We start from the raw sequence: 12,658 nt of genomic DNA on the forward strand, positions 1-12,658 counted from the left end.
CACCAATTCTTTTCCTTCTAGTGACATGGGGGAACACTATGCTTATCATCTGCCCTGCCTCTGCTCCCTGCAGAACTTCAAGCACTGTGACCTGAGTAACTAATGTAATCTAATAACCCCAGGCCTTGCTATCCAACCCACTGATGAACCCTTAGGATCTCCAGGCCTTTCTATCTGCAGAGCCACATTTCCGTGATTAGAAAAAGATAGAAAAACATTGAAAGGAAGAGATTTACAGAAGGCATAGTGCAAAGGGAAGGTAGAAGAAGATAAGTACTGGAGAGGTATGGGACTGAGCTGGATGAACTGAGTGGAGGAGAGGTAGAAGTGGAGAAGTCTTTTTATCTATTATGGACAACTGTGGATCACATATGCATGAATATTTTAAATAAATTAGGAGCCTGGAACACACCCATCAAACTGGTATAGGGAAGGTAGCCCCTTAGGTTCCAATCTGCTTTGCAGTAAGGAACATATAAGACCAAATGGATTGTTGATCCAATCGATTGTCAAAAACCAGTACCATCCCAGCCAAACTGGAAATCTTAGATTTGTAAGGGAATTTGAAATTCATGTAGTTTAAATACCCCAGTTTTATAGACGAGATCTAATTCCTGGTCTACTGCTTCTTGGTTCAGATACTTTGAACCTATATTGATTTTTCTCTCCGATAACAGTAAATGTATGTGTGTCTGTATAAAGCTTTTGAGTTTTACAAATTGCTTTACATTATTTCATTTGTCCCCAAAACAACCCTGTGACATAGGTGCTATCATTCCCATTTCATAGATGAGGAAACTGAGGCTTAGAAAAGACTTGCCCAGGGTCAAGTAGTTAGTTTCTGAAGAATAATTTTAACTCTGATTTTCCTCATTCTCAGTTCAGCATTCTGTCCATTACATACAACTATTTTTTACTTGCTTCACATTTATTTATTAGGTTTTATTTATTTATTTTTGTTGCATTTTAAGTTCTGCACCATACTATGAAAGCTTGTATTTATCAGCTCTTTATAGGTGGATAGCATCTTCCTTCATAGGTCCTTTGTAGCTGATTTGAGTATAATACTCAGAATAACTTAGTCATGCACAGTTCTTCAAATAATATTGCTGTTATTGTATACAATGTTCTCTTGGGTGTGTTCATTTCACTCTTCATTATTTCATGCAAGTTGTTCCAGGTTTTTGTAAAATTAACTTGCTCATCATTTCTTATAGCACAGTAGTATTCCATTACAATTATATTACACAGTTTATTTGACCATTCTCCAAATGATGGGCATCTCCTCAATTTCCAGTTCTTTGCCACCACAAAGAGAGCTGCTATAAATATTTTACAACGTATAGGTTCTTTTCCTTTTTTCTCTGATCACCTTGGGAAACAGACCTAATAGTGGTTTTTCTTAATCAAAGGGTATATGCACAGGTTTATAATTGGGCATAATTCAAGAGTGTTCTCCAAAATGCTTGGATCAGTTCACAGTACACAACAATGTATTAGTGTCTCAATTTTTCTATATTCCCTTCAACATTTGTCATTTTCCCTGTCAATCATTTTAGCCAGTTTGATAGGTGTGAGATGATATCTCAAAAGTTGTTTTAATTTGCACTTCTCTAATCAACAGTGACTTAGAGCATTTTTTAAAACTTTGATTTCTTCATCACAAAGCTGCCTATTCATATTCTTTGATCATTTATCAATTGGGGAATGATTTCATATTCTTCTAAGTTTGACTAAGTTCTCTACATATTTGAGGTATGAGATCTTTATCTGAGAAATTGTCTATAATATTCCCCCCCCATTTTTCTGCTCTCCTTATAATTTTGTTATTTGTGCGAAACCTTTTAATGTAATCAAAATGATCCATTTTACATCTTACAATACTATCTTTTTTTATTCATAAAATCTTCTGTCCATAAGTTTTATAGGTAATGTGTCCCATGTTCTTCTAATTTACTTATGGTATATCCCTTTATGTCTAGATCATATATCCATCTTGATTTTATCTTGGTAAATGATGTAAGATATTAGTGTAATTTCTGCCAGTGTTTTCCAGTTTTCCCAAAAATTTTTACCAAATACTAAGTTCTTATCCCACAAACTTACATCTTTATATTTGTCAAACACAAGGTTATATAGTCATTTCTACTGTGTATTGTATGTCCACTCTGTTCCACTGCTCCACCTTTCTATTTCTTAACCATTATCAGATAGTTTTAATCACTGCCTTATTATATAGGTTAAGATCTGGTACTGCTAAACCCTCCTTCCTTTATTTTTTTTTTGTATTAATTCCTTTGCTATTTTTGACCTTTTGTTCTTCCAAATTAATTTTGTTATTTTTTTTGTAATTTAATTGGGATGGCATTGAATAAATAGATAGGTAATTTTGTCATTTTTATTATATTGACTCTACCTACCCATGAGCAATTAATATTTCTCCAGTTATTTAAATCTGACTTTATTTGTATAAGTGTTTTATATATGTTCATGTAATTCCTGGGTTTGTCTTGGCAGGTCTACTCCCAGGTATTTTATGCTTTCTATGGTTATTTTACATGGGGTGTCTCTTATTATCTCTTCTTGCATAATTTTATTGGTGATATATAGAAATGCTGACAATTTATGTGGGTTTATTTTATATTCTACTACTTTGCTAAAATTAATTGTTTCAACTAGTTTTTTAGATGATTCTCTAGGATTTTCCAACTACCATCATATCATCTGCAAAAAGAGATAGTTTTATTTCCTCATTGCCTATTCTGATTCCTTCAATTCTCTTACTGTTGTTGCTAGCATTTCTCGTACAATATTAAATAGTTGTGATAATGGGTATCCTTACTTTACCCCTAATCCTATTGGGAAGGCTTCCAGCTTATTCCCATTACAGATAATGTTTGCTGATGGCTTTAGGTAGATACTTCTTATCATTTAAGGAAAAATCCATTTATATCTCTGTATTCAAGTGTATTTGAGTATTGCATTTTGTCAAAAGATTATATCTATTGATATAATCATGAATTTTGTTTCTTTTGTTATTGACATAATCAATTGTATTAATAGTTTTCCTTATATTGAACCAGCTCTGCATTCCTGGTATAAATACCACTTGGTCACAATGTAGAAACTTTATGATATATTGCTATAGTTTCCTAGCTAGTATTTTATTTAGGTCTATAATTTTTTCCTTTTTTTTCTCCTTGTGGTTTAAACATGAGCACCTATGGTACCTCTTGTTTCATAAAAGGAATTTGGTAGGACTACTCTTTTGCCTATTATTCCAAATAATTTAATATTGGAATTAGTTGATCTTTAAACATTGGGTAGAAATTACTTGTAAATCCATCTGATCTTGATGCTTTTTGCTTTTTAGATAGCCCATTTCCTCTTCTGTTAATCTGGACAGTTTATATTTTTGTAAATATTCTTCCACTTCAGTTAAATTGTTGGGCAAAATAACTCCTAATCAATGATTGCTTTGATTTCATCTTCCTTTCTGGTATAGTTACCCTTTTCATTTTTGATACTATTAATTTGGTTTTCTTCTCTCTTTTTAAAAATCATATTAACCGGGGGCGGCTAGGTGGCGCAGTGGATAAAGCACCGGCCCTGGATTCAGGAGTTCCTGAGTTCAAATCCGGCCTCAGACACTTGACACTTACTAGCTGTGTGACCGTGGGCAAGTCACTTAACCCCCACTGCCCCGCAAAAAAAAAAAAAAAATCATATTAACCAATGCTTTATCTATTTTACTGTTTTTTTCTCACAACTAACTTCTAGTTTTATTTATCAATTCAATGGTTTTCTTACATTGTTTTATTAATCTTACCTTTAATTTTCAGGATTTCCAATTTGATGTTTAATTTTAAATTTGTTCTTTTTCTAGGTTTTTGGGTTTTTTTTAAATTGCATTCCCAATTCATTGGTCTGATTTCCAACCCCCCCCTCCCCCATTTTATTTATGTAAGCCTTTAGGAACATGACTTTTCCTCTTATATGTTTTGGCATGTTGTCTCATTATTATCATTCTCTTTAATAAAATTATTTATTGTTTCTATGACTTGTTTAACCCACCCCATTCTTTAAAATTAGGTTATTTAGTCTCCAATTAATTTTTAATATTTCCCTGATCCCTTATTAAATATAATTTTATTGCATTGTTATCTGTAAATGATGCATTTAATATTTATGTTTTTCTGCATCTGACTATAAGGTTTTTATGCCCTAATATATGGTCAATTTTTGTAAAGGTATTACTAAGAAAAAGGTATATTCCTTTCTACTCCCTTTCAATTCTCTCCAAATGTCTGTTGTATCTAGCTTATCTAGGATTCTGTTCATCTCCTTGACCTCTTATTTATTTTTTGGTTAGATTTATTTAGTCCTGAGAGGGGGAAAGTTGACATCCCCAACTGTTATGTTTTTGCTATCTATTTCTACCTATAATTCATTTAGCTTTTCCTTTATAAATTTGGATGCTATAGCATTTGGTGCATATATGTTTAGTATTGATGTTACTTCATCATCTATGGTACCTTTTAACTAAATGTAGTTTCCCTGCTTACTTTTAAAAATTTTTATTTAATATTTTTGCTTTAACTTTGAGATCATGATTGCTACCCCTTCTTTTTTTCAAACATCAGCTGAAGCATAATAAATTCTCCTCCAGCCCTTTAATTTTACTCTATGTGTATCTCATTTTAAAATGTATTTCTTGTAAACAACATATTGTCAGATTCTGTTTTTTAATCCATTCTGCCATCATTTCCATATTATGGGTGAGTTCATCACATTCACATTCCAAGTTATAATTGCTAGTTATGTATTTCCTTCTATCCTTATTTTTCCCCACTGTTTATACTTCTCTTCCTTTCTTTTTGCCCTGTCCCTCCTCAGAAGTCTAATCTACTCCTGATCACTGTCTCCCTAATCTGTACCCCTTCTAAGATTCTTTCCCCCTTGTCCTCCTATTCCTTAATCTACTCACCCTACTAAGAATACTCCCTTATCCTCTTCCCTTACCCTCCTATTTCCTGATCTACATGCCCTTCTAAGAGTCCTACCCTTATTTTACACCTTTGCCGTTTTATTTCTTAATCTGCATGCTCTTCAAAGAAGTCTCCTCCCTTCCCTTATCCTATTCCCTCACTCTCCTATTTCCCTGTAGGTTAGATTTTTATACCCTTCTTACATGTTCCCTCTTTAACTCAGTTCAGATGAGAATGAAGTTCTAGCACTACCAGCTTTCCACCTTTTTCTGCTCTCCACGGTGATAGTTCTTCCTTTCATGCCTCATTTGTATGAGCTGATTACTCCATTTTACCTCTCCCTACAAATGTTGCTTTTTAGCATCATCCCATCATACTCAACTGAACCCTAATCTATGTCTGTACCTTCAAACTACCCTGGTAATGATAACATTATTAAGAGTTACAAATAACATTTTCCCCTAGAAGAAGTAAAAATTTGACCTTATTAAATCCCGTATAGTCGGTCTTCCATGTTTACCATCTTATGTTTCTCCTTATTTTTGTAGGTCATATTTTTCCATTTACTTCTGGTCTTTTCCTCACAAATGCCTCAAAGTCCTTTAATTCATTAAATATCCTTTTTTTTTTTAAATTCCAGATCATACTCAGCTTTGCTGGTTAAGTTATTTTTGATTATAAACATAGCTCCTTTGCTCTTTGGAATATCATGTTCTGTGTCCTTAGGTCTTTTAATATAGAAACTTCTGAGTCTTATGTTACCCTGACTGTAGCTCCACAGTATTTCAATTGTTTCTTTCTAGTTGCTTATAGCATTTTCTCCCTGACATGAAAACTTTGAAACTTAGCTGTAATTTTAGGATCTCTTTCATACATTGATCAGTGGATTTTTTCAATTTCTATTTTACTCTCATTCTAAAACTTAAGGTCAATTTTCCTTAATAAATCAAGTATAGTATCTAGTTTCTTGTTGTGATCATAACTTTCAGGTAGTTCAACAATTCTTAAATTGTCTCTCCTTGATCTGTTTTACAAGTCAGTTATTTTTCTAATGAAATGTTTCATGTCCTTTTCTATTTTTTCATTCTTTTGATTTTGTTTTATTATTTCCTGATGAAGTAATTAGCTTCCCCTTCCCCAATTCTAATTTTTAAGGAGCTATTTTCTTCTGTAAGTTTTTGGATCTCCTTTTCCACTTGGTTGACTTTCTTTGAATCATTTTCTTACATTATTCTTTATTCCCGTAATTTTTTCTAAACCTCTCTTATTTGATTTTTTTTTTCCAGGGCAGTGAGGGTTAAGTGACTTGCCCAAGGTCACACAACTAGTTAAGTGTCAAGTGTCTGAGGCCAGATTTGAACTCCGGTCCTCCTGAATCCAGGGCTGGTGCTTTATCCACTGCGCCACCTAGCTGCCCCTCATTTGATTTTTAAACTCCTTTTAAAGCTCTTCCAAGAACTCTCTTTGGACTTGTGACCATTTTACATTTTTCATTGATGTAGAAGTAACTGTTTTGACTTCACTATCTTCCTCTGAGTTTGAACTCAGTTCTTCTCTATCACTATAGTTGATGTCAATGGTTGGATTCTTTCTCTTTTGCTTATTCATTTTTTAAAGTGGCTTATTTCTTAGCTATTAACTTTGTGTTTGAGTCAGGTTCTAATTCTGAGGCATTTGTGATAATCTCTCAAGCTTCAGGCTTTTGGCGTTGTTTTCTGAGCTCTGTCTGGGGGGCCTGGCCTCAGGTACTCCTGTCTGCTCCTGAGCTTGACCAGGGTACTCCCTATGGTCCCTCTCATAGCTCCAAGTTTCAGCTCACCCCTTTGCCCTCAAACAAAAACCAGGGAATCCACTCTCCTATAACTGACCACACCCAAAAGGGCCCCCATACCTCTGTGATCACACTCACCAACCTGTGCTCACTCTTTGCCGACACCCACATCCTGGGACCACATCTAGTCACACACCTGGGCATCACATTGGCCCTCTGTCCAAAGCCAGCAGAGTCCTGCAATCTTCCCCAGATCAGCCCTCTAAACCCCCCCCCCCATTGTCCGTGTGTGTGTGTGTGTGTGTGTGTATACACAAATGCATTTTTACAAAACTGAATGGTATTCATTAAAACAGGCTCCTGTCTCTGATGAGAAGTATATCATGTCATTGAACTGGCAATTCAAATGCAATTCAATTAACTGGTAGTTCATTAGACCACATTAGCAAATTTAAGTGATGTATTTGAAATGTATTGTATTGTGACAAATGAAATTCTTTTAGCTTTTTCAGCTTATGGACAATATACAATAGGACAAAAATCAAAACCATTAGTCTTGATTTAGTCAAACTAGAATATAAAATTAAAGCATTCTTCATTTGAAATCTACAGATTTTCATTAAAACCTTTATTGGTTCTTCCAGAGTATTCCAGACAGAAATTCCTACAGAAGTTAAGGAAGAGCCAAAAAATACAGGTGACTATGTTGTTATTTGTTTAATTTACAAAACCCAAATTAGGCTAACCTTTCCTGAATTAGCTTTCCTTCTCTCTGCTTAAGTAGTTGTGAATGTCTAAGAAATTGTATAAAGTTAATGAAGCTCTATAAGTAAGGTCCAACTTGGCCTCTGCCAGAGTGCTTTTCTTCTTTGTATGAATATTCTTATGCAATTTTTCTTATTTCTTTATTAATCCATCCCTTAACACATTGTATTTTCTGGTTTATTTTTAGGAAAAGCTGTAGGAGAAAAAATTCCATTTAAAGAGTAAGTGAAAAACATTTTGCTGCTTCTAAGAGTTTCTGGTGCATGTTATACAAATAAAAGTATATTACTTCCTAGTTTCTATCAAATTTAACTTTGATTTGGCTTCTTTTTAAAGTAGTTCAACTTTGAGATCAATAAAAATTTAAGACTTAAAAATTCCAGTAAATGAAATTCCAGTAAAATTTCATCCAAAGGATAAACACAAGTAATCTTTTATATTTTTTATACCTTCTCAGTGTATTCGGCATTCATTTAAAATATTTTATTAAAATATTTTTATTTTTAACTTCCCAGTAATCACTCCCTACTCTTACCAAATAATATTCTCCCATATGACAGAAAAAGGAAATATTTAAGGAAAACTTACTGATTTAGAGTATAAAACATTTCCCATTTGTTGTAGTACCTCAAGATTAATCTGAAAAGAAAAAGAACTGTTTCCTTTACAGGATTGAGCAAATTAGATCTATGAAGTAAAGTTTAAAATATTTTACTCTTAATAAAAGGTAGGAGGGGCAGCTAAGTGGTGCAGTTGATAAAGCACTGACCCTGGATTCAGGAGTACCTGAGTTCAAATCCGGGTTAGACACTTGACACTTACTAGCTGTGTGACCCTGGGCAAGTCACTTAACCCTCACTGCCCCACCAAAAACCAAAAACAAACAAACAAAAAAATAAGAGGTAGGAAAATGCATAGGATTCACATGATTGGAATAGTGATAAATCCTAAATTTTCTTTGCTGGATGTTCCATTTTAAAATTTAAGAAATGTTGCCTGATGGCTATCAAAAGTGTATTCTGAGGGGCAGCTAGGTGGCGCAGTGGATAGAGCACCAGCCCTGGAGTCAGAAGTACCTAAGTTCAAATCCAGCCTCTAACACTTAACACTTACTAGCTGTGTGACCCTGGGCAAGTCACTTAACCCCAATTGCCTTGCTAAAACAAAAAAACCAAAAAGTATATTCTGGCTTCTCTACCTGGCTTCTCCACCCCCAACTACAATCTCAGCCTGCTTCACAGACACACTGAACTCTGGGCCCCTATAGTGCTCTAAATACTACTATTTTTCCTCCATCTACTGCCGTGATGGTCTACTGAGACCTCATTTGCCATGATGAGATAGATCTTTTCCAACATCTCCAAGATGCTAGGGATCTCAGTCATTTCAAGTCTGGGGGTGGAAAGGAAGATGGCCAGTTGGACAGAGGGTAATATTGATGATTCACTTTTGGATAAAGATGCTTCTACTGAAGGTCTTGAGGGTGAAGGAACAGAAGCTACTGTAATCATTCAAGTTGACATGGTAATGAGTCACCATCAATAAAAAACGAACTTCACAAAAAACTCCTACAAAAAGCATATAAAAATTATATGAAATCAATCAAAGGCACACTTGAAGAGCAGAAGCCAGAAAGAATAAAACATTTTTTGATGGGAGTTACAGAACCAATTCAACACATCCTTGCTAATATCCAAACCTGTTAGTATGGGCAAAAACATGAATCCAGGTGGCATGGTAGATTTATTAGACTTCTATGAGAATGGGGTGATTCAGTTTTGATTTTCTTTAAGGATGGTGTAGAATGGAGAAATAAAAACAAATTTAACTGACTACTTTGGATCACCTTTTTGGATAATAACCTTCTGCTTTTTGTCACCTATGCAACACCAAGACCTGGACAAACTTTGAACTGAATTTTTTTAACCTTAAATTTTTTGGAGATTGGTTTTTAAAAAGTTATGTAGATTGTCTAAAATAAACTGCATTTAAACATGTTTGAGAGAATTCCTGTTGGTCTGATGTTTGTTTGTTTGTTTTAGTGAGTCAATTGGGGTCACACAGCTAGTAAGTGTTAAGTGTCTGAGGCTGGATTTTGAACTCTGGTACTCCTGACTCCAGGGTTGGTACTCTATCCACTCTGCCACCTAGCTGCCCCAGTCTGATGTTTTTAAAGTTCAAATTACAGTAATTTGATACAAGCAGTGTACTTCAGGTATCATTGTTGAAACAATCTGGGATCTAGGTTACTTTTGTACATGATTGTCTTCAGATGGACCTTTATACAGTTGACTGAAAGTATTAATCTAAATTCCACCTGCTATTTAAATCTGAATTGAGTTATCAGGAGACACACCCATACACATGCCAATAATATGAAGTGGACATTTCATTTCATTTCAATATCTATAAGATAAAGTAGAGTTAAATCTGGAAGAGATTACCCAAATTGAATAAAAGGAAAGCATGTATAATTTGTTTTTAAAATGTATTCTACTTTTGAAATAAACAGTCAGCATCAACTTAGGTTCCTTTCATTCCCTTTCCATGGTCAGTAAATATAGTAGAAATTTAATGGTTCACTGTAACAAAAATTTTATTTAATCATATACTATATCCTGTAACTGCCAATAATAGATGAGTCTTCCAAGGAAAATGTAGAGAATATGTGTGTACATAAAAAAATATATGTGCAGGAAGCTAGGTGGCGCAGTGGATAAAGCACCAGCCCTGGATTCAGGAGGACCTGAGTTCAATTTGGGCCTCAGACACTTGACACTTACTAGCTGTGTGACTCTGGGCAAGTCACTTAACCCTCATTGCCCCCCCCCCAAATATGTGTGCATACACATGCGTATATGTACATTTGTGTCTGTTACATCCATCCATGCATATGTGCATACTGTATGTATTACAGGAAGGTTTTTTTTTTTACTGGCTCAATTTATGCTCTTAACTTTTAAAACAAGTTATAATTTTGTATAAATATTTTTATGAAGTGTAAATAATAAAGTTGCTTTTATTTAATTTTTAGAATTAAAAGACCAGAAGATAATCAATGTGCTATCATTGGTGAGTATGAAAAAGTAGACTTCCTTGCCATATAACTGTTTATCTGGGGATATTAGATGTAAAAGAACCTTGAGGTATTGGGATGAAGTATTATTTTGAGAACCTTCTTGCTCCTTATATTCAGTATGATGTGTAAGCAAGGACATTAATGATAGCCAGCTATTAATTCAGTATGCACAGTTAAGCTGTCAAAAGAAAATTTTGAAGGTATATGTTTAACCTGTAGGGTTTTTTATACATGCATAAATTGAAAAATAATACCAGTTAATTATATTAGATGGCAAGATTCCTAACAAAGAAGCCAAAAGGATACTCAAAGTCTGTTGTGTCACAAATTTTACAGTTATCCCTTCCACACTGTGACTTTCACCATTCCAGTTTTTTTAGATCTAACTTTGTAATAAACATTTTTATTTATACTTTTGAATTCCAATTTTTTCCCCTCACTCCTCCCTGAGGCTGCAAGGATTCAGATATGGGCTATACATGTACTATTATTTAAAACATGACCATATTAGTCATTTTGTACAAGAAAACTTGAATAAAAGAAAAAAATGAAAGAACATGGAAAAATAGCATGCTTCAGTCTGTGTTCCATTAATATCAGTTCTTTCTTTGTAGGCAGATAGTATGTTTCATCAATAGTCCTTTGGGATTGTCTTGGATCATTTTATTGTTGAAAATAGTTAAGTCATTCACAGTTTTTCCTCAAACAATATTGCTCGCTCTCTCTGTGCAATGTTCTCTTGGTTCTGCTCTCTTCACTATACATCAGTTCATACAAGTCTTTCCAAGCCTTTCTGAAATCATCCTGCTTGTCATTTCTTATAGCAAAATAATATTCCATCACCATCATATACCATAGCTTGTTTAACCATTCCCCAATTTATGGGCATTCCCTTGATTTATAATTATTTTGTTGTTGTTGTTGGGTTTTTTGTTTGTTTTTTGGGGGTTTTGCAGGCAATGGGGGTTAAGTGACTTGCTCAGGGTCACACAGCTAGTAAGTGTCAAGTGTCTGAGGCCGGATTTGAACTCAGGTACTCCTGAATTCAGGGCCGGTGCTTTAACCACTGCGCCATCTAGCTGCCCCCTTGATTTATAATTCTTAGCCACCATAAAAACAGCTGCTACAAATATCTTTATACAAAGAGATCTCTTTCTTTTTTGGGGGATGTTGGTCTGTACCTAGTTTCTGCCAGTGCCCTGGATTATCCTTTGAAACATTGTCAGGATCAACTGTAATGCATAAATAGAACCAGAATAGCATACGGCAATGGAAAGATCACTAGACTAGGAGCCAGAAGACCTGTGTTCTAGTCTCATTTTGTTTTTTTGTTTTTGCAGGGTAATGAGGGTTAAGTGACTTGCCCAGGGTCACACAGCTAATAAGTGTCAAGGTCAGATTTGAACTCAGGTCCTCCTGAATCCAGAGCCAGTGATTTATCCACTTCACCACCTAGCTGCCCCTCTTGTCTCATTTTTGCCATTAAATAGCTCCGTGAATTTGAGTAAATCACATCACCTCTCCAGGTCTCAGTTTCATGTTCTGTAATAAGAGGCTTCAATTAACTGCTTATCATTAACATAGCTTTTGGTTCTAAAGGTCTTTGAATATGCTATTTTGTTTTGTTGCAGAAGACTTCCAAGAAGAAATGTGCTATCATGTCTATAATATCATTTGTTTTAAGTGCTTTTTTGAGAAGATGTTATGAGACAGTGGAAAGGGTGTTAGATTTGGAGCCAGAATAGCTGGGCTTGAATCCTATCTCTACTACTTAGTACCTGTGTGACCTTGGGCTTAATTTTTCTGAGCCTCTTAGGACTCTATATCCATGATACCGTATCCATTAGGGCATAAGTAATAATGAACATGCAGATGAGTCATCACTGCTTTGAGTTTTTCGATGTCTTCCTAAGCATACAGAATTTTTTTTTTGCAAACATATTTTTTTCAATTAGCAAACTTTTTTTTCTCCACCTCCCACCCCACTGAAAATAAGAAAAACAAATCCGTTTTAACAGATATGCATAGTCAAGCAAAACAAATTCCCACATGGGC

General features: G+C 34.7%; 1 protein-coding gene across 1 annotated transcript in view; it reads left to right on the forward strand.

The window, feature by feature from the left end:
• The window catches only part of KNL1 (kinetochore scaffold 1), a 98,512-nt gene that overhangs the window by 26,567 nt on the left and 59,287 nt on the right, over window positions 1-12,658 (forward strand). The window contains exons 6-8 of the mRNA XM_043980556.1: window positions 7,404-7,456; window positions 7,712-7,745; window positions 10,559-10,596. Of these exons, the coding sequence (XP_043836491.1) occupies window positions 7,404-7,456; window positions 7,712-7,745; window positions 10,559-10,596 (125 nt within the window). The remainder of the gene's footprint in view (window positions 1-7,403; window positions 7,457-7,711; window positions 7,746-10,558; window positions 10,597-12,658) is intronic.

This window comes from Dromiciops gliroides, chromosome 2 (assembly GCF_019393635.1).
Source record: "Dromiciops gliroides isolate mDroGli1 chromosome 2, mDroGli1.pri, whole genome shotgun sequence".
Classification (NCBI taxonomy): Eukaryota; Metazoa; Chordata; class Mammalia; order Microbiotheria; family Microbiotheriidae; genus Dromiciops; species Dromiciops gliroides.